The sequence below is a fragment of the Phocoena phocoena genome, chromosome 11 (assembly GCF_963924675.1).
Source record: "Phocoena phocoena chromosome 11, mPhoPho1.1, whole genome shotgun sequence".
NCBI classification, from domain to species: domain Eukaryota; kingdom Metazoa; phylum Chordata; class Mammalia; order Artiodactyla; family Phocoenidae; genus Phocoena; species Phocoena phocoena.
In genome coordinates, this window is record NC_089229.1 from 101,693,427 (window position 1) to 101,716,480 (window position 23,054).

Here is a 23,054-nt window from a genome sequence, read left to right on the forward strand (position 1 = left end):
GGCTGGGAGCCGCCCTTCTCAGGTGAGGCCTCTCCCCAAGCTGGACACAGAAGGGCCCCAGGGAACAGGGAGAGGAACCCAAGGCCAGAGGGACGGCTCCCCAAGGGGCCTCTGTGCTCTTCTAGGATGTTCAAACTCAGGACGGCAGAACCGGGCAGGGCTGCAGGGTCGGGCCTGGGAGATTGGTCTAGGCCCTTCTGCGGGGACCGGGCCCACATGACTGTCTGTCAGGTGCTCTGGGGCCCGGGAGGAAGGGAACATCTGTGTGCGGACAGTCTTAAGGGGCTGGGAGGGCGCCCCTAGGTGAGGCTTTGGTAGAAAGGAGTAGATGCGCCTGAGGGACACAGAGAGGGTTCGTGGTTTCAACTGCTGACGGCTGTCAGCCCGCAAATGCTCCAGGGGTTTGGAAAACGCTTCCTCTTTCCAGATGCCTGGGAACTTCACCGTCTCAAACCAAACCACAACCTGCAGGGAGCGCCTTGTGTAATAAATCAGTGACATCCACGTACGTGTTACGTTTTAATAAATAAAGCATATTCACGGCTTCGATCTTAAATCACATTTACAGACATTTCTAGGCCCAAACAGGTTAACAGTGAAGCTGCTGCTGCTGGAAGAAATGAGGCCCCACATGCACTTGAAGCCCAAAGAGTGGAGACCTGACCCCAGAGCCCACCACTCCGCCCCCCCGAGGCTGGACCCCAGGAGAGCAGGAGGCCTGGGGACACTCATGCACCCACCCCCTGACCCCTCGCCTCTGTGCTGCAGAACAGCGGGAAGTTGTGTTACTTTGAGACACGCCAGAGGAAGGTTTCCTGATCGCACTAAGTGAGACTCTCGCCCGTTGGTCCCCACCAGCCGGGGTGTTAGCTACAGCAGGGCTTCCACTGACAGATGCAGGACAGGACAGGAGGACAGCAAAGAGGAAGCTACGCAGGCCATCTTGTCTCTTCAACTGTCAGAAACGTCCACGTCACGCAGTGGGTGGACGCCACCTCCCTCAGGCTTAGTCCAAAAACTTCCTGTTGGCATTTGCCCCAAACAAGGCTCCCCGCACTTCGGGCATCATCTGTGAAGAAAGAAGCTCCTGCGTGAGGCGGCGCCGTCCCCCGCGCCTCAACCCCGCCCCGAAGTCACGAAGCCCAGTAATTGGCCAAGCACCACCCGAGTCCGACCAAGAGACTGAGCGATCGCAAACGTGGGCTTAAGGCCACTGCTTAAGGGGAAAGAGAACAAATGACGGGCACCGTGGCCGTCTAAGGCTTCCGTCCCACTCCGGTATGGGGAGAAGAGTCGACGTTCTGGAGCACCTACACTCGTTCTTTCAACGGGTGCTGAGCGCACGCCGGGTGGAAAGCTGACAGCGCAGGTCTGTGCTGAGGGGCGCCGCAGCAACTGGAGAAGCCCAAGCACTCAACCTCAGGACGCAGCCGCCAGCCATGTGCGGCCAGTGCAACCGAGGCAGCGAACTGCGCCCCTTACCTAGCTTTAGTTAAATTAGCCACGCGTGGCTGGTGGGTAGCATGGCTCTGAGGTGTAAGTAACCAGAAGACGATGGTGAAGGTCGGGGCAGCAGACCACACCCCTGGAAGAGGCCCTGCACTCGGGGCAACTCAAGTTTTCTGGCTGCTTTCCTGTAAACCCGGAAACACCTGAAGAGCCTGGCGCCCTGTGGCAATTCCTTTAAGAGCAGTTGCTTGACTTTCCATCATTCCTGCTGCGGTCTGGGGTTCTGGGGCTTTGGGTCAGCATCTCCACATGCAGTAAAATAGGTACATTAAAATCCTAGACACAGGGCTTCCTTGGTGGCGCAGTGGTGGAGAGCCCGCCTGCCGATGCAGGGGACGCGGGTTCGTGCCCCGGTCTGGGAAGATCCCACGTGCCGCGGAGCGGCTGGGCCCGTGCGCCATGGCCGCTGAGCCCGAGTGTCCAGAGCCTGTGCTCTGCAATGGGAGAGGCCACGGCAGTGAGAGGCCCGCGTACCGCCAAAAAAAAAAAAAAAATCCTAGACACACAAAGCCCTCGTTGTGACCCCAAGGCCACCCTCATGTAAACATATCCTCCCAGCAAATGGCACTAAATGCCTGAATCCCCACTCCTTTTAAGAAAATGTCAAAAAACATAGAAAGAATCAACCAAGTCCAAATATGGCCAATTGACATGTTCTCCGCAGCACCTCCTCAAGGTAACGACAGGCCAACTAACTGATGAGACGTGTCCCCACACTCACCTGCTGGGCTATGAGGTCCAGCCGGCTTTCGAGGGTATTGGAGACCTTGATTTTGCGATCCCCGTTGTAGATCTCAACCCCGCCAGCTCTACAAAGAACACCGGAAACAACGTTCATAGATTTGAGGGAAACAGACACACGTTGTACAATTACCTTCCTCCCTTGGAGAATAGCTGTCTTGGTGTGTGGATGGTCTCAACACTCTTAGCAGCAATAAACATATGCAATAAGTTTGAAACTAATTCAGAAGCTTCTGAAGCTTCAAGGTAAAGAGGCTGATAATAACTCATTACCAAGTGACTATGTGCCAATCTGATTTTACGTTACTCTAACAACCAGCCCTCCCCAACTGGACGAAAAGGGGGAAGACTGCGTCCCAGTTTGCAAATCAATACATACAGTCCTCATCTGAATGCTTCTTAAAGGCCAGTGCTGCAGGGACCAGGGGTGCTGACAGGCAATCCTCCTCAGTGCCTGTGTCTCAGATAAAAGACTCCATCCCAGCAGGTGCCAAACCCAGTCCTCAGTGGTGCAAGGCCGATAGGTCACATCCTACTACAAGGAGCCTCAGGTATGAAATTCTTTAGCTACATTACAATTCAATTTTTTACAAAATATTTCTTGAAATAAGCAGGCTCTGAGGCAAAGGCTGGGAAAAATTTTGCAAATTTTCTCTAGAAAATTTCAAAGGGCTCTGACGTGAATATTATTTTCTTACTCCATCCTCCTCCCCCATTTCCTCTTTGTTTCTCTGAACAGCCCCTGTCCCCACGCGGGCAGCAGGGGAAGGGGGGTGTCTGCTGTGCACCAGGCACTCCTGAACGCCAAGTCCAGGCCCTTCTGTGTCTCCTATTCCCCAGGGACCTATAAACCAGGAAACAGGCTTAAGAGGTGGATAAAAGGACCAATTTACTGAATAAAACTCCAGTTTAAATCTGCAGAGTCCTTCACCTGCAATTCTGAATCTCAAAGGCTCTGAAAACAGAACCACCTAATTCAAGTGGCTCCAGAGCCTGAACTGGGCTCCAGTCACCTGTCAGCAAACGGCTGGTGTCCCTGCATAACTCCCTCTCGGGTGTGAGCGCTCCTGCTTCCATTCAAACACGTAGGGCACGTACGGGATTGCTTCTCTAAGCACCCGAACACAAAGCACCAGGCACAGTGGTCCTGACTGGAACTGCCGAGTCCTGCATGGTCTCCACACGCGGACTACCCGCCAGCAGAGTCACTGTGGATCCTGAGCTCTGATGTCAGTGCTGCACAGACATGAGCCCACTTCAGCTCCCAAGAGCTCAGTGAGGCGGGTGCTGTTATCCCAGGTCAGAGATGAGGAAGACTAAGTAACTAGTCCAACCCTACCTGGCCAACACCTGGCAGAGTGGAGAAGCAGACCTCGCTCTGACAGTAACGCTCAATAATGCTCACGCTCCCACAGGCCCTCAGCTTGAAAGCACCGTCACACACATACCCTATCTACCTCTGATCCTCAGTTTATGAAGCAAGCAAGACTGATCCCTTTGACAGATGATGGGATGTGGGCTCGAGGTCCTGCAGCGAGCAACAGGCCAATCGGGACTCAGAACTAGGTCTTGCAATCCGAAATTCATGTGTCCCAAGGCCTCCGCAATGCTGGCCCATGGGGTGGATCAGCGGGCAGGCGCACAGGGAAAATGCCCCGGGCTCTCCCCGGCCAGGAGCTCCTACCACCCCGCCCGACCACGCCAAGTCTCCCGGCACTCAGCAGAAGCACCATGGTTGCTGGCGTTCCACACCAAGGGATCTGCCAGCCAGACATGGCTACTTCCTTGTCAGAGGGAGCGATCACCTTTCTCACTACCTAGGACACACGTGGACCCACGTTCCAGTTCTGGGTACAGAATCCATGCTGCTTCTAGGCAAGCTGAGCCGTAAGAAGCTGGTTAACAAGGGGGAGACCAACAGGCGCCAGCACGAGGCACGCGTGGATGGCCACACCGCCGTCCTGCCCGGGGCGCCCAGAGCAGCTCAGGCGTTAAAAGCAGAAATGCTCCTTACATTTCCTCAGGCAGGAAGGCCTCCTGATCAATGTGGACATCAGCGTCTCTTTTGGTGGCGATTTTGTACACGGGCATTGCTTTTTGCACCGCAGCCTGGAAAAACACAAAAAAGAGAGGTTTTATCAGAAACTGTGGAGCAGGTATCCATAAAACCAACAGTCTGTACAAACAAAGATATTCCTACGTATTTTTCAAGTAAAAGAACAGACATGTTGCTGGTGGCAATGTAAAACGGTACAGCCGCTGTGGCAGATGGTATCGTAGTCCCTCGAAAATCAAACACAGAATCACCTCAGGACCCAGCAAGTCTACCTCTGGATACTTATCCAAGTGAAGTACAAGCACAGACCCAACAGATACTTGTACACTCGTGTTCACAGCAGCACTGCTCCCAATACTCAAAAGGTAGAGACGACCCAGGTGTCCATTAACACATAAACGAACAAATAAAACACGGTCTATAGACAGGATTCAGCCTTAAAGAAAGAAGTCCTGACACACGCTACAACGTGAAGGAACCCTGAAGACATTACTGCCAAGTGAAATAAGCCCGTCACACAAGCACAGATACTGTCTGAGCCCCAATGTATGTGTCAATCTGTTCAACTAGTAATCGTGTCAGAAAAAGACTAAAGTTCCTTCAAGAAAACATTCTCACGTGTCTCCTGGAGCCTACAGTGCTGTCCGAAGATGGGACTTCCACGCCACATTCAGTGCAGTGCAGCGTGAGGAACCCTCTTCCATCTGTCCTACACCTCCACTTCTCCCAGCTCACTGATTTTTAACACTGCGGTAAAATGCACGTGAAATTCACCATCGTGATCAGTTTTAAGTGTACAGTCCTGTGGCTTTAAGTACGTTCATTGTTGTGCAACTGTCCCCACCATCCCTCTCCAGAACGTTCCACCTTCTCAAGCTGAAACTGTCTCCATTAAACACCGTCTCCACCTGCCCCTCCCCCCGCCTCTGTCTCTTTTATTTAGATGGTATTGCCTATCCTCTGCTCCAATCCAGTAGGTACTGTTTTCTCCAGAAAGGGAGGAGGGTACTAACTCAGATGGCAACTTGATTTGTTTAAGAAGATAAGTAAGAGGCTCAGGTACACTTAAGTTAGTATCTATAACATGTTAAGACTCTTCTAGTCTCCGTAGTTGAGCTGTCATTTATTACAGCGTGCATTTCATCCCTAACATTTTGATCTTCAAAAAGAAAAAGGATTTCTTCAAGCTCTACCTTCACCAGAGGGAAATCCTGTTTCCTGCAACGAACGATCATTCGGGGCTCCAACAACTGGTACAAACCCTGTTAACGCACAATCAGATACAATTAGTAAAAACTGCAAACTATAAAATAAAACAGCAGTAAATAAAATGTCTTCATAACTCTTTCATCTAGTTTGGGAAAGCAGTCCTCTTGTTTAATTAAGTTCCCCCAAAGATGGCCTACATAGTATGAGAACATGGCAAGATCTTCATATCACAAACCAGATAAATATACCCAATGCTCTGGTGATGGGAACGAAATTCATACGGGAGTCTTACATCAACTAGGTTGAGGACAAGTATTGTACTTAACAGCTGAACAGCAAACAATTAAAATGTATACAGCCTGTGATCTGAACCTCAATATCTAAAGCAAGCATTTTAGTGGTAAAGTTAAATCGGGAAAGTTTACAGCTGGAGGTTACAAAGGACAAGTGAGACAACATCAGTCTCCCCCACCAGCCAGACACCACCGTCCTCCCACGCATCTCCCGACCAGACAAGGAGAAGAGCTAAAATGAGAACACAGGAGAAACAGCTGGCTTCTATCCCACTTGTCGACTCTGCAGGGACGTGGCTCTCAGTGGTGCATCCGACCTACAAACTTACCTGGAGGACCAGTCCATCCAGCAGCACTTGGTACCTGGTCGTATCTTTTACCACTTTGCTGAGCCTCTGTTTGGCTTCATTTAGTAGGTCCTACAAAGAGTGCAAAAAGAAAAAGTTATCTACACACCTGGGTAGTCAGCTTGGAACCCACGTGGGGCTGGCCCAGCCCGTGTCCAATCACTTCTCACTTTACGGCCGTGTTTTCTCTCCACACGCGCTCTCTGAGGGGTACGATAAAGCAGATGCTGCCCGAAGGACACAGATGCGAGCGAGAGCGCTACCGCGGCTCCCAGGGGACTCGCGCTCAGGCAGAAGCGCCCAGGTTACCGATCACGACTGACCAACACAGAAAGAGCCACGTGACACAGCCGTGGAGAGCAAGCTACTGAGGCAGCTGGGCAAGATGCTTCCATTTTTTATTAGAAAAAGCAGCCTCTGCACAGAGAACAAAGTGTCATCAGTGTTTACCTGCGGGAGGCTGGACTATCAATGATTTCCATTTTCTTTATGTTAGTTTGTATTTTCCAATGGTCTATAGTAAACGCTGGCTTCTATAACGAAAGCAGACATTGAAAGGGACTCCGGAGACAAATCTCACGTGGTTGAGAAGAGCGCGCTGGCATCTGCTCGTACGTGGTAAGCACGCACAGGCTTACTGGTAAAAGAGGACCGAGGTCGTTTAAATAGCAGAGAGAGAGCCTCTCAATCCCACTGCTGGCCACCCAACGCCGCTGAGAACAGTTCGTCCTAGTAAATCTTCCACATACATGTCTCCCTTATTGAATATGATCTCTGGAATGATTTGGGGGATTTAAAGAGGGAGAACATACATGCTCGCTCAGAAACCAATCAGGATTTGAGGAGTGAGGGTGGAGAGAAGGAGGTGGCCCTGTATTTGGTTCTGAGAGTCTCCCTTGGACCCGCACCCAGCCCGGAACCACTCCCGAGCAGTTGAAGCCTTTAGAATCTAGGACGCTACGGCACAAAGATTTGAAGCATTTATGATATAAGACATCTGGCTGAAAGAAACCTCAGCGCCTCCTCACCAAGAGACCCCTCAAGCACAGTCCTCTTTGTGCGGGAATTGACTGTCCACACTGGTCATGCCGGTAGGGGTGGACACAAACAGTACGGAGACAGGTTTACTCTAAAAGAGTGCGCATCAAGTGAAGCTGTAACGAGTGATGCCAGCCACTTGTGAAAATAACCCACTGAGAAATCTGGAAATGGACAAATGAGGACTCTCAACACCACCCAGAACTCCAATCAAGGGAGTAGGAACTTGGAATAAACTGAACTCCAGCCAAGAGAGCTGGAACCTAATCGACATAAACTGCATTGTCCCTTGTCTAAATCACTCCTGTCCACCTAAGAGACATGCCCCACAGGTCAGGAAGGTAACTTAAGTAATACCCCAGTGACACTCTTTGATTCTAAACTCAGCTTTCTGGCTGTAGTCTGACTCCCCGTGGGGAGGGGTGTAGGTTACTGCCGTTCACGTGTCAGCCTACAGATCAGTATTTTGAGAGTCTAGAAGGGCATTTTCATTATCTGTCCACCTGAACCTAACTGCCTCTAGGATCCGGAAAATATTAGATTCTGCTCCTGGAAAGCAAGAAACTAAAACCCGATTATGACGACAACATCAAAATCATGTCTCCTTGCTCCTGCCCGGTGTGAAGAGTCAGGGCGCCTCCCACAGAGACATTTCTGTTTCGTCTCTTAAACCGCAGCACCAGAAACCTCTACTTCAGGACCAGCAAATCAGAATTTCTAAAGGTCGGTCTGTTCTTTATCTCCCTTCAACAACACCTTACACAGTGTGAGGTTTAGGAAGTGACGGTAAAGAGCTGTTACTTACCCCAGGCCTGTCCTGTGTGAGGCACTGCACCGTCACTTTTCCTATGTGGACCAACTTAATTCTAAAGAAGCTTCACGTATATGCTTTCCCCATTTTACAAAAGGAAGGTTCAAAAGGGTTAAAAAATTCACCCGCCGGAACTTCCCTGGTGGTCCAGTGATAAAGAATTAGCCTTCCAATGCAGGGGACACGGGTTCGATCTCTGGTCTGGGAACTGAGATCCCACATGCCGCAGGTCAACTAAGCCCACGCTCTCTAGAGCCCATGCACCACAACTGGAGCGCCCACACGCTGCAACTAGAGAGCCCATGTGCTCCCCGGTCTGGGAGGATCCCGCATGCCGCGGAGCGGCTGGGTCCGTGAGCCATGGCCGCTGAGCCTGCGCATCCGGAGCCTGTGCTCCGCAGCGGGAGAGGCCACAGCAGTGAGAGGCCCGCGTACCGCAAAAAAAAAAAGATCCAATGCAGCCAAATAAATAAATAAAGAAATACTAGGAAAAAAAAATTCGCCCACCAAACAGCAGATAGTGGTGAAATAGAAACACACCTCACAGGGATTCCAAAGCATGGGCTCTTACACCTGGAGAGCCTCAGGGCAGGCAGGGGAAAAGGGTAGACAGCTGAGAAAAGTAACTAAAGGACTATGGGCAACCGTGCACTTCTGGTAGCAGAATAGCTTGCCTGTTTGCTTTTCATTTTCATCCTGGTTCTGCATTTCCTCCTTCCTTCTATCTTCTGTCAACATCCTTTTCTAGCCAACTGCTTGACAAATCCCCTTCCTTTCACAGTTTCTTATTCTACAGATAAAGCTGGAGAATTAAACGTTTTAAAAGAGCCAAATCCACAGAAACATGCACATGTAGCCCTGTCCCCCATCATCTCACAGCCGGTTTCCTCACCCTCCGTGCCGCTTCATTACTGGGGTTCACTAAACAGCACATCACCTGATGGCAAGATGTTAGGCCGCAAAGGACTAAGGAAAGAAGCGCTTTAGAACAACTGAAATTATAGAAATGTTTATTTTAACAAAATTCTCATTATACATTAGCAAAACCAAAGCTCAGGCTGTGCTCTGAAACCGAGTTGCACGCTACAGAATAACTGGCATTGCCATCTACCAAAACACGGACAGTTCAACAAAATGAGAAAAAATAAAAGAAAAACAAGAAACCCCGACAGTTCACACGCCCGCTGCCTTCAGCCCCTCACCGCGTGCTCGCCTGTCCAGCTTTCACCGCCAGGCTTTGTCTCTACCAGCCCAACGACGCTGCTCTAGTACGAGTCAGAAGAAACCTCGATCCCCAACTCCAAAGACCACTGCGCTCTTCCCCCTTGGACTCGCCGCAGCATGAGACGCTGTATTCGATTACCATTTTGTTCTTCAAGTCTTCTGTCCCTTTGGCTTCTCCTTCACGACTTCTCCTCTAACACGACTGCTTCCCCCCATGTTCCTTAGCAGCTCTTTTTCCTGCCGTAAGCTGAAGGCTTCTCGGTTTGCTCCCCTGGCCCTGTAGTTCTACATCCACAAGCTTGCGAGCTCACCCATGCCACGCAGCTCCACGTGGGACCTGTGTGCTCTCTGAGTGGAAGCCCCAGCCTCTCCTAGGTTCGCCTGGACTCCGAAGGCGATTCAAATGCCAAGATTCATCACCATTCCCCACCTGCTCCTCCCCCTGTATTTCGAACCCTCATCACCTATCCAAGTGCCTAGCGACCTGGTGAGAAAGCTTAGGTCTTTCTGGACGCCGCACAACCTGCAGTCACCGAGTCCCACAGACCACACCTTTCAGCATCTGTGGATGCCGTCGCTTCATGTCCTCTGCTGCCATGTGGTCTTGACCTGCAAGTCAAAGTTAAGCCATAACCTCATTTCCCCTCCCCAAGTCACCAGTTCTCTTTCTCCAAAACAAATCTAAGGCTAAAGCAGTATTTCTCAGTGTGGTTCTCAGACCTCCTGCCACAAGATTACTCTGGGCTGTTTATTCCTGATAAGAATACAGAAAATCTCTGGCAATGGGGCCAGGAGTCTGAGTTTTAACAAGGCCCTCCAGGTGATCTCTGTGCCTATTAGAGTTAAGAGAGCTGGTCAAAGGATTTGTCCCACACTCTTCAGCAGGCGTTCAAGGCTCTTCCAACTGAACCCTAGTGTCTCTCTCCAGCCTCAGTTCCTACACTCCCCGCTCTCCTGGACAATTCCACTTCCTGCCCGTGTTGTCAATTCCAGGCCTCTGTTTTTGTTTCAGGCTGCTCTCTCCGTCCTGTCTCCAAGGTAATGACATTCTTTACAGTCACACTCAAAAGGCTGCCGTATAGATACAGTCTCTGGTCTAGTCCCAGTTAGACAGCAGACTCCTACAGCACTGAGCACCAGTGCAGGACCAGTACAGGCAAACCCTGCAGTCCAAACGGCTGACTGCCAAAGGAACCCAGCTAGTTATGAAATGAAAATATGAGAGTAAAAACTAAAAGATCAAGTTAGTATCGAAAGCAGAGACATTTAGTTGCGACAATTTTAGAAGCAGATCAACTCTGGCTACTCTGGGCTCTATTAAGTGTTATGGGAGTTATGTTAGTGAGTCACCTCTGTGTGTCCTCACACTCAACCTCCTGGCAGACACTTCCATCTGAAGGCTTCCTGTCCCCTCAAAGAATGTCCAACGTGATCTGGTGGTTATTCTCAAAAGAGCCCGCCCTCCTGACTTCCTATCATGTTAATGGAGCCACCACCCTCCTAGGCAGCCAGGCCTGAAACTCAGGGTTTGGCGTCAGCCTTAGAAGAGGAGGTGAGGGGCTTCCCTGGTGGCGCAGTGCTTGAGAATCCACCTGTCAATGCAGGGGACAGGGGTTCGAGCCCTGGCCCAGGAAGATCCCACATGCCGTGGAGCGGCTGGGCCCGTGCACCACAACAACTGAGCCTGCGCTCTAGAGCCCACGAGCCACAACTACTGAGCCCGCGCACCACAACTGCTGAAGCCCACGCGCCTAGAGCCAGTGCTCCACAACAAGAGAAGTCCCCGCTCGCCACAACTAGAGAAAGCCCGCGCGTAGCAACGAAGTCCCAACACAGCCAAAAATAATTTTTTTTAAAAAAAGAAGAGGAGGTGGAGGAGTCGGTAGCCAACGTCCGGGGCTTCCTCCTATAAAACATGTCACCACTGACACCCAACTCAGTCCTTGCTGCCACCATGCCAGGCTCACCTGACAAGAACCAATATCTTACAATATTAGTTTGTTTCTCTAGTCATCTAAGAAGATGGTATGTCTTCTGCTTAGTCAAGTATTATATTTTCAGTTTTATAGCTTTTCCATATAGTTCCTGTTCACCAACATTTACTCCTAATTGCTTACTGTTGGCATGCAGTAAAACTATCAATTTCTGTATATTCTCTTGGTAGCCAGTCACCTTTTTGAACTAATTACTAGTTCTTAGTTATTTTCAGATGTTGTATTTTTTTAATATACAGTTGTATCTTCAAAAAAATAACTGTTTCTTCCTTCCCAATATTTATATAACTTGTCTCTCCGTTTTGTAAGAAATCTGGGGCCTCCACAATAACAATGAGTAATAGTGGAAACAGAGGCCTCCGCTTGGTTTCTCAATTTTTTTTTTTGGCCGCACCACACAGCTTGTAGGATCTCAGTTCCCCGACCAGGGATCGAACGTATGTTTCTGCCCTCTCCTTTGGGTGACAATACTCCCCACATGGTTTTCTGTCTAACCTCTTCTCTGTTAAATTTAGTCTACGTCCTCATATCATGAACCCTATTTATGACAGGCCTCATAAAATAAAATGAAACCTTCAACAGCTTTCTACTGAAAGCAAGCAAAGCTCTTCACGTGCACTCATGGCCCCACAGTAACTCCATCCTACCTTTCTAGCCTTATTAGTCCCCATCGCCCTCAGATACTGTATGGTCCCCCCATCACGTGCTATATACCCAGGAGCTACATGCTCTGTCAGAGCAGCAGGTCCTTGAAGACTGGACACACATCTTATTCATTTCTGTATTTATTACAATACCTAGTGTAATGATCTGCCGACCAAATGTTTTCTCTCTCAAAATCATTCATCAGCTCCTTAATCTAACATTAACTAGTGAATTCTCTGTAACAGACACATGAATAAACATTTTATAATTCTATAGCTAAAGGGGCTAATTACTCACTGTGATAAGGTCATCTCTCGCTCTGAGGACTTTGAGCCTCGCCTGATTCATCAAATTAGACATCTGACTGCAAAAGGCACAGAAAAGTAGTATCATTACAGCATAAAAAACAACCAACGTAGAGAAAGAAAGGTACAACCTCCTACATATGTGCAAACACTTCTCTTCGTACAGATCCAAAAGAGAACTCCCTGAAATACATGTAGCGGTTTTTATCCACTTCTTTTCAAAGATAAGGAAATATTTATTGAATGCTTATGAAGTGGCAAGACTTTCTTATCAGTTATTTCAACTATATCTTTCAATAATCCTGTGAGCCTTCCGTTTTCCCAAATGAGGAAAGAGAAGTTAAGTAACTTGACCAAGGTTAGTTAATCAGTGAATGGTCCGTTTCAGACCGGAACCCGTAACTGCCTGGCTCCAAAGCACCTGCTTTACCCGCTCGTCCCGGTGATTTTCAAAGCTCACATTTTCTTCTGCTGCTCAATCTGCTTTTCTTTCTTCTCGTAGTATTCCATAATCTTCAGTCTTTGGGTCTGCACAAGACGACCTTTCTCAATGTTGAACTCTTCTTCTGCCTACCAAGGAATTTATTATTATTACTTCATTATACAGAGTTTGACAGTTTTATTTTAAGCAGCTGATGACCAGGGTGGTTGCTTATATTCACCTTATTCTATGCCTAGTATCCACCAACAAAGTTTCAATGAACAGAATCAGAAGATTCTGTGTATGAAAAAAATTATGTATTTTAAATTTGATCCATCTGTTGAATAGAGGGCTAATGAAAAGGACACAGAATTTGGAGTCAGAAGATATGAGTTACTGTCTAAAAAATTTGGTCAAGTAATCTGTCTAAGTGTCCTCCCTTATAAAATAAGAAAATAAAAATAGTGTTCTTTCCCTTGTAGGTCAAAATCTAACAGTCCTTTTACATCATAAACCACATGAATTTGAGTTATTAGTTCTATTAGTGTTAAGTATTGAGCGGTCACTTTTTACAAAGGGTATCTTAGTATATCAGCCGTCTGTGATTTTCAGGCAGTAAGAAATTATGACTTTGGAAGCTAGCTAAAGTTACTGATTCAGATGTTGAATGCTTGGCACAGACCCTGGAACTTTCAAATTCTAAAATAAATGCCTAACAGCTTGTTTCTGTACCTATCACATGAGATAAGACTCGTTTAAATAGAAATGCATTTACCAACTGAAATAGAAGTTCTGTATTTGTCCCAGAGAGAAATAAGGAAACTAGTCATACGAGAAACTGCAGTGCTCCTAAGGCCATCAAAACAATGTTAAACAAGCAACAAGGACATACTGTACAGCAGAGAGATACAGCCATTATTCTGTAATAACTTTAAATAGAGTATAATCTATAAAAATACTGACTCACTATGCCGTACACCTGAAATTAATGTAATATTGTTAACCAACTATACTTCAATAAAAAATATATAAAACAATACCCTCTCAACTGTTTCACTTCAGTGACAGGCAAAATAAGTCTTTTCTTTCTTAGATGATAAATTACTCAAACAGTTCAAAAGTTTAGTTTTGGCCCTAGGATACCAGGCACACACAACTTTAAGGCTTTACCGTTAAGTAACAAATGTAACCACTGTAGAATAAAGTAAAAGGACAGTGAAAATAAAGTATTAGGTGATATATTCTGACCTGCCATGATTATACCTAGAGAAAAGAACAATTTTATATACTGTACAGAAACACTGTGCAACTCGAAATATCTGTAAAATTTCTAGATGCTGACTGCCGCCTTCGTGATGGACAGGGGCTTTCATTTTATGCCTTACATATGCCAAACTGTGTATTTACCTTTTTTGCAGCAAGCACAAATAAAAAAGCAACATAACAATGAGAAAATACTACATCCTCCCCTGACCAGCTATCAATTAGCCGCGGTTGCTCAATGTCTGAGTTTGGATTCCATGAGAAAATTAATCCATCCCTTACTTTTCTACTCCCTACCATAAAATTTCAGGACACTTATCGACAATCAGAATTTTGGGACTTCACTGGCGGTCCAGTGGTTAGGATTCCATGCTTCCACTGCAGGGGGACAGGCTCGATCCCTGGCCGGGGAACTAAGATCCCGCGTGCCACGTGGCGCAGGCCAAAAAATTAAAGAATGTTTAGAAAGGAAAATTTACTTTTAACGTTAAAGAAATTCTTACTGGTCCTATGCAATGAACGCTCTGTTAATCAATTTTACCAAGTACTAATTAGCAAAGCAAGACAGCACGAAACTTTGATAACTTCTTACACCTAGGAAGTGGAATCTCACCTTTGCATCTATTTCTTCTGCTTTCTCATTGGCTTCTTGTTCAATAAAAGCCATCATGTGCTTAATCTATAAGGAGAAGGAAAAGGTTCCTTTAGAATATGACAAGAAAAAATATCTACGTTTTCTGATTCTTCCAACAGTCATTTATGGAATGCCTTTCTGTTCTCAGGTAACTTACAATCTGGAATTTACTCCAGCAAATGGACCCGATGCAATATTCAACAACACAGGTAAATAGGCCATTATCCTACTCTCAAGGAACTTGGAGGCTATGGGGAGGAAGGACTGAATACACGTCCTCCTCTACTTCCGGCCTCCTTCAGCCAGACCGTCCTTCCCCCTTCTCCATTTCTACTGGAGTGTACCAGACAGCCTCCTACTCTCAAGGCACTCCAGCCTGACTCCCCTCCCCGCAACCCAGTGAAATCACTTGTAAGATGACGGCCATCTCCTCGCGCTTATCTTACTGCATCTGCAGCGTCTCCTGGTACACTGACCACCACCCTTCTTGAGCATGTGCTTCCCTTTGCTCCCGCCACTTCCTTGCTCTCCTCCTCAGCCTCCTCTGAGGCCATACACTTCTTCCTCCGCCTCCCAGACAGCTCCTTCAGGAGACCCTACCCACGGCAACTGAAATCCCACACGCTCCGTAAAGAACACTGACGGCTCTGCTCCCACGTCCCCCTTGACCTCTGCCTTGATGACCAGCACCAACACCAAGTAGTCCCCTCCCGTATCTCAGGCCCCAGGTCCAATCACCATGTCCTACGAGCTCTCTCTTCTAACACCTGTTTAATCTGTCCATCTCTCTCCACCTTCACAGGCACAGTCTCATCTTTGCTATCATCATCTCCTGGCGGAATTACTGCAACAGTGTCCATATCTTCTCCGGGCCCTCAGTCTTGTTCCCTTGCTAACCAGCTCTACCTGGCAACCAGGAAGATCCTTTACAAACGTCCCTCTCATCACGTACCACACCCCCCCTTAGGATAAAGTGCAGAGATTTTAGAAGGTCTGCCATGTGGTCACTGCTCATCTCTCCAGCATCACATGAAATGTAACCTCCACCACTGGCCACTCCTCAGACTCCTAGTTCCTGTCATCCTACATTTTTTAAAGTTAATTAATTTTATTTTTGGCTGCGTTGGGTCTTCGTTGCTGTGTGCGGGCTTTCTCTAGTTGTGGCGAGCAGGGGCTACTCTTCGTTGCGGTGTATGGGCTTCTCATTGCGGTGGCTCCTCTTGCTGCGGAGCACGGGCTCTAGGCGTGCAGGCTTCAGTAGTTGTGGCATGCGGGCTCAGTAGTTGTGGCTCACAGGCTCCAGAGCGCAGGCTCAGTAGTTGTGGCGCACGGGCTTAGTTGCTCTGCGGCATGTGGGATCTTCCCGGACCAGGGCTCAAACCCATGTCCCCTGCACTGGCAGGCGGATTCTTAACCATTGTGCCACCAGGGAGGTCCCCATGCTACTCTCATTTCAGGTTTTCAGTTCCTTGAGCTCGCCATTCTTTCCACTTTGGAGATTTCAAACATGCTGTTCCTTCCACTTGGAACACTCCCCCACCCCCAGCCCAGCTATCTTCTCGAGCCTCAGCTCGCTTAACTGTCACCTCCTTTGGAAAATCTCCTGAACCTCTCACTTATCTGCACCCAGGACACTCTGCACTTCTCCGCCTAAACACACAGTCCTAATTGCCTGCTTGCCTGTGCCTCTCCTCAACTAAACTATAAGGCTAGGAACTTGCTAAAGGGTTTTAGATCTCTGGCTACAATTGGAGAATGAAGTCCCCAAAGTCTTCTGAATGGGGCTTGGGGTGACTGATCTAATTTATACTCATAAACAGAGTACTGTCTCTAGTGGCAGATGTAAAATATACCCAAATGAATATACAAGCAACAGAGCTAATCAAACTCACTGGTAGTTTCATTTCATAGGGGCTCTACCTGAAAGGAATAGTGAATTAAAAAGGAAAAAAAGCAGCTTAAAAAAATTTAATGTAGAGCCTCTAGGTTATTAACTCATTTCACGTATTAATTGTCCCGCATAAAGGTAAACACCACCGTAAACCCAGGACACGGGGTTAAGGGTTTACTTCCCCCACAGTAGGTGCTCAATAAACATTTGTGAGTGAGTGAGAATCTGTTGGGAGTTTCAAGCCTTCTGAGGTACCCCAACTACTTTTTAGAGTCTGTACAAAAGTGAGTTAAGATTTGTTTCACAAGAATGTGAATATACTTAACACTACTAAATCATTCACTTAAAAATGGTTAAAAAGGCCCTGAGAAAACCATAATTCAAAAAGACACATGTACCCCAATGTTTATTGCAGCACTGTTTACAATAGCCAGGATGTGGAAACAACCTAAATGTCCATCGACAGATGAATGGATAAAGATACAATGGAATAAAAAGGAACAAGATTGGGTCCTCTGTAGAGACATGGATGGACCTAGAGTCTGTCATACAGAGTGAAGTAAGTCAGAAAGAGAAAAACAAATATCGCGTATTAACGCGTATGTGTGGAATCTAGAAAGACAGTACAGATGAACCCATTTGCAGGGCAGGAATAGAAACGGAGATGTAGAGAATGGACATGTGAACACAGCGAGGGAAGGGGGGGTGGGATGAATTGGGAGATTAGGTTTGACATACATACACCACCACGTGTAAGACATAGCTAGTGGGGACCTGCTATACAGCGCAGGGAGCTCAGCTTGGTGCTCTGTGGTGACCCAGATGGGGGCGGGTGGGAGGGAGGTCCAGGAGGGAGGGGATCCGGGCATACGTGTGGCTGATCCACTTCATGCAGCAGAAACTAACACGACGTTGTAGGGCAACTATACTCCAAAACATGGTCAAAAAGGGAAACTTCACGTAATGTGTTTTACACAATTAAAAAAAGTGAGTTAAGAATACAACCTAGGGACTTCCCTGGTGGCGCAGTGGTTAAGAATCTGCTTGCCTGCCGACGCAGGGGACGTGGCTTCGAGCCCATGATCCCACGTGCCGCGGAGCAACTAAGCCTGTGCACCACAGCTACTGAGCCTGCGCTCTAGAGCCCGCGAGCCACACCACTGAAGCCTGTGTGCCTAGAGCCCGTGCTCTGCAAGGAGAAGCCGCTGCAATGAGAAGCCCGCGTACTGCAACGAACAGTAGCCTCCGCTCGCCGCAACTAGAAAAAAGCCCGCGTGCAGCAATGAAGACCCAACGCAGCCAAAACATATTTTTTTTAAAAAAGGGAAAATACAGAGCAGGTGCTTTAAAAGAAAAAAAAAGAATACAACCTCATGGCATCAAAGTCTTGAGGAAAATACACAGCACGGTTTTAGAAGCGAAGACTTATTTTTTGTCAAAATTCTTAGGAGCTCTCTACCAGTGAGGAGCCAAAATAATGACGACAATCAGAGCCCGTTTTATAGGTAATACAATACTTATAAAATCTCAAGCCTTGAAAAATTGGGGTGCCTAACCCAAATCTACACTGTTAAGAAAAACCACAGTGAACTTGCTAAATGGATCAACCTCCACACATCTGTGCCTGTGTGTGTGTTTCTGTTTGTGCTGTGGAATGGAGTCGTCACAAGCTCAGATCAAACTCACGCTGCACTGTCTGGAACTTTAAAAGTAGTTTAAAGACAGTAATCAACTCAGGTGCTTACAAACGCTACAAGACACTGGCCTCTAGAGGGGAACCCTCATTCAAACCTGCCTTACCTGCCTCTATCTCTCGGGCCGGACCCTCTGCAACCAGATCTGACGAGATCAGCACAGCCTAGAGCAAAACACGCTCATTGGAGCCCAGGTCACAGAAACCCGTTTACAGTCAACAAGAACACACTCTGCCTTTAGGAGTTCCAACGAGAGAAAAGTCAGCCCCTTCAGGACATTTAACTCCACCCTTAAGGCAGAAAAATCTGCCCTTAAAATATACTTTTCTTCTTCCTGCTAAAGCTACTGGGTTCTACACTTCTGGAGTCAAGATTCTTTTGAAAGTTTGATGAAATAAATAACCATACTCCTCACACAAAAAAAGCAACATACACAAATACTTTAATACAGTGGAGAAGAAATCAGGAAGCCCAGGATTTCTTTTTCTTTTTACATTTAAGTATTAGTATTTTATTTCCAGCACTCAAGTTCATCCTTAAGAAGATTTAGTAGATTCTAGGGGGCTCTTTTTAAATACATTACCTACTTGTGACGGAAAAACCAACAAGAAGCAGCACTCCATTTTTGATGTATGTACACAATGTATCTCCTACAGGACACTGGCTTAGCACTGTTGGCAGCTCCAGTGCAATCTCACAGAGCATCCTAGGGTTTCACTGACCCACACCTAATGGTGCCTGAAAAACATCTATGTTTCCCCCTCGTCTCAGAATCCATGAAAGTCTGCAGATTCTCCCAGCTCTAAAAGCAGTGATGTTTACAGAAATCAGCACTTTGCTTTACTGAAGCAGACATCTTGACAGCAAAGAGAGTAACAAGATTTGACTTGACCCAAATTGCATGAGGACTAAAGACAGTTTCACCATTCGGCTTTGCAATGTAGTTTCCAGAAATCAACTGTGATGAAAAGCAGGAAATAACTATATTAAGATTTTACTAACTCCAAAAGAGCAGGAAGTTGAAGGAAACCCAGATTTCTAGACGTCTACTCGGTGCTCGATACTCAGGCCTGGTCACTGCCGGGAATACGGGGAAAACAGGCACCGCCCTGATGGGGACCGCGCGTAGTGTGGAGGAGTACAGACGATACATTTCCTCGTTCTTACTATTTTACAGAAAGAAAACGTGGTTCTGGCCTAGTTTCACTGCTTTACCTTTGCCGTGTATTCTAACTGGGGAAGCCCTAGTTTTCAATACATCACAACAAGGCGGAAAACGAAGGAGAAGAGGAGGACGAGAGCTGGTACTAGGGGTGTGACCGCTGGACTACGTGGAGCGCACTGCGTCCTTTTTCCTACAGTAAAACTCAGACGCAGCGCTGATTAATGTTCAAAACCCGCGCTGTTCTGTAAGCATACGGTAAGATTTCCTACAGTGCCGCACAGACGCTATTTTTGTTACCCTCCGTGATCAGCCTAAGATCCCCTAAAAGGAAGAACCACCACGCTTCCGAGAGCATATCACCTAACGAATAAAGTGCAGAATCGTTTTAAAGGAACTGGAAACATCCAAGGAAAAAACACCGTACTGCTCATCTAAGAAGGCTCACAAGGCACTGAGTGAGCGTTAGTCAGGGTTTTCCGAGAACTTCTGCCAGAAAGAGACAAGTTCTCTAAACTGCGGCCTGAGTGCCCTTCCCCGAAGTCCGGGCCTGGGCGGTCAACGCCCGCCGCCCGCGAACTCCAAAGCGCCGAGCAACGCCGCGACCCCAGGCCGGCCGCTCGCCCGCCAAGCCCGACGCGGCCTCGAACCGCACAGTCCCGAGGCGGGGTCCCGGGGACGGGGAGATCTGGCCAACGAGGCCGCCGCGGAGCTCCCCCAGGCCCGGGGCGGCATCCGCCCACCTCTCGGGGTCCAGCCCGGCGCTCACCTGCTTCTGCACGTCGGCATCGCTGAGGGCCATGGTGCAAGCGACGGGAGGCAGCGGGTGACCGGCCGAAGCTCAGAACCGACGCGGGCAGCGGGCGAACGGGAGACGAAAGCCAGACGCGCTTCCGACCTCTTCTGTTTTGTGAGCGCAGCTTCCGGTTCCTGCGCAGGTCGCCGGGCAGCCCAGCCAGTGGGGAGAGAGCGGCCCGGAAGTCACGCCCCTCCACACGCCCCGCCTCGCCTCCTGTCGCTCACTCGTGACGTCTCGTGACCTCTCCCGGGCTTTTCCCCAGCAGCCCGCTCCGAGGCGCGAGGGACGTCTGTTGTCGTGCCCCTGACTTTAACTGAGATTTGTAGCCCTTGCGTTTTTTAAAAAAGTTTACTTTTGCCAACCAGAATTTGTCTTACTTTCCTGGCCCTAATGGAAGCAAATGCGTCAATATTTTACTTATTAACAGGTTTTATTTTTAGAGCAGCTTTACATTTACGGAGAATTGAGCTCAGGTTCCCATATTGTTAGCCTCCTCCCTTTCTGGGGTACATTTGTTATATTTCATTAACCGAGGCTAATGTGTTGACAAAAGCCCACAGTTTAACCAGTTTCCTTAGTTTCCCTCTGTTGCGGAAATTCGGCCTCTGTACACCAGTGCCGGATTATATCTTGGAGACGGAGTTTTGGGTGAAGTAGAAAACAATAGTTTTATTGCTTTGCCAGGCACAGGGGGCCACGGCAGGGTAATGCCCTCAAAACAGTGTGTCCCACCTGGAGGGGGTGGTGAGGAGTCTTACAGTGTTCCAGGAACAGGGCATGATTAGCTCGTGGAGCTTCTTCTGATTGGTTGCTGGTGAGGTCATCGGGAATCAGCATCATCAACCTTCTAGTTCCAACCGGTCTGAGGCCTGTGTGCTGTGGGCAGCGAGCAGCTAACCTCTCCCACCTGGTGGGGGCTTCAGTGTCTGCAGAACAGCTGGAAGGACCCGGCTGAGAACATTAACTGTATAGCCCTGAGGGAGAGCTAAAAGTCCTTGACTGTAATGGCTAACGTATTATTATTTTGTCTTGCTTGACTGTTTGCCTTTCTGCATTTTCCCACTTGTCTGATTAAATGTACTCCTTGACTGAAGTTTTTCTGCAGACAAAGGGCAGGCGGAAGACATGGGTGAGGGTCTATTCTGGGAAGGCCTCACAGGGTCCTGCTCGGTGACACCCCTGATGCCCTTTTCCTGTTCCAGGACCCCATCCCGGTTACCACTTTTCATTTAGTTGACGTGTCTCGTAAGTTCTTCTTGGGGGTGACGGTTGCTCAAACTTCCCTCTTTGTTGACCTTGACAGTTTGAGGGATACTGTTAGGTATATTACAGATGCACCTCTGGGGCTCTTCACATAATTGGTCAGGGGTTGTGGGTTTTGGGGAGGAAGAGCACAGAGAGAAAGTGCCATTTTCATCACATCACATCACGGGTTCATGCTGTCAGCCTGGTTTTTGACTGTTGCTGTTGACCGTGATCACTTGGCTGAAGCAGTGCTTGTCAGGTTTCTCCACTGTAAAGTTACTCTTTTCTTCCCCTTTCCATACTTTACTCTTTGGAAAGGTGTACTATGTGCAGCCCGCACTTAAGGAGTGAGGAGTTACGCTCCACGTTCTTTAGGGTGGACCTACAGAATTTATTTGTAAGTCTGAATGAGCATGTGAATTTTTCAACATCATTACCAGGATCCACTTACAGAAAATTATTCAGAAAATTAAGGGAGAAATTCGAGCCCACGTTTTATAAAGACAAAATACTTTTAAAACTTATTTTTAGGATAGATTCCTAATAATAGAATTACGGGCCAAAGGGTACACACATTTTTATTACTAGCTTTTTATTTTGAAGAAATTTCAAATATAAGTTGTAAGAATAGTGCGATAAACTCCCATCACCTAGATTCACCATTAATATTTTGCTATATTTGCTTTCTTTCATATGTATATATGCATATATATGTGTGTATATATATATATAAAATTGCATGAGTCAATAAATAGTTGTGTGTGTTTCATAAGACTAAGGGTGTATATCAGTCAAATTCAGGAAATTTAGTAAGTCCATATTCAAATTTTGCCATATGTTCCATTAGTATTCCTTGTAGCAATATTTTTTTTTCTGATCCAGGATCCAATCCAACGTCACCTATTGTATTAATTACTTTGTCTTTTTAGTCTCCTTCAATACGGAATAGTTCCTCAGACTTTGTCTTTCCCGATACCGACGTTTCTAAAGAGTACTAGTTATTTGAAATGGCCAGTTGTAGAAAGTCCCTCAATTGGGTTTCATCTGATAGTTTCCTCATAATTACATTCAGGTGCTGCATTACAGAAGAACATGTGTGACATCGTGTCCTCAGTGCACTGCATGTCCTTTTAATGGAAATGGCACACCCATTTTTAAGGCTCTTAATACAAATGCCAAATTATTGTCCAGCTGTGCTAGTGGACGCTGTAGCATATGACAAGTTGGTACACGTATTTGAGGAAAGTGGTGGTGTTGGATAAGGGAAGGGTTCAGCCACAAAACAGTAAACCTAACAGGGCGACAGAAATCCATGCATTTGATCGCAATTTGATTGGTAGTCTAATCACCTGAACCAGATGGTAGGCTTGTGTCTCTCATCTAACTAGTTTTTCCACTAATTTCATTCTTCATCATCCCAGAAGACAGGCATATGCATGCCTCTAGCAAGCTAGGTCAGGATGAGGTGGTATTCACTCGTTTGGATTACAATCCTTCCTCCCGTTTATTTATTTATTTTTGCCTGCACCGTACAGCATGCAGAATTTCCCCGACCAGGGATCAGACCCATGCCCCCTGCAGTGGAAGCGTGGACTCTTAACCACTGGACTGCCAGGGAAGTCCTCCTCCTGTTTATTTTTACAATGTTCTGCAAATATCTGAGGCTGAAGACTGGGAGCCTCAATCTAATACATGTCTAATCACTTATGAAAACAATGTCTGGAAGAGATGTGATACTATCCAGATCAATGTGCTTTTGCTTCTTTGGAAAAC

General features: G+C 47.4%; 1 protein-coding gene across 3 annotated transcripts; it reads right to left on the reverse strand.

Annotated features, from left to right (window-relative positions):
• Positions 1-1,006: 1,006 nt before the first annotated feature.
• On the reverse strand, positions 1,007-20,152 carry ATP6V1E1 (ATPase H+ transporting V1 subunit E1). 3 transcript variants are annotated; one of them, XM_065886970.1, is made up of 9 exons: positions 20,007-20,152; positions 14,470-14,535; positions 12,633-12,742; positions 12,165-12,231; positions 6,138-6,227; positions 5,500-5,568; positions 4,265-4,359; positions 2,231-2,318; positions 1,007-1,069 (listed from the first exon to the last, which is right to left on the reverse strand). In XM_065886970.1, exons 1-9 carry the CDS (start codon positions 20,037-20,039, stop codon positions 1,007-1,009), a joined length of 681 nt encoding a protein of 226 aa, XP_065743042.1. In that variant the 5' UTR covers positions 20,040-20,152. The 3 variants fall into 3 exon arrangements, with proteins under 3 accessions (XP_065743042.1, XP_065743043.1, XP_065743044.1); XM_065886971.1 differs by lacking the exon at positions 14,470-14,535 and having other exon boundaries at positions 20,007-20,039; XM_065886972.1 differs by lacking the exon at positions 6,138-6,227 and having other exon boundaries at positions 20,007-20,039.
• Positions 20,153-23,054: the final 2,902 nt, after the last annotated feature.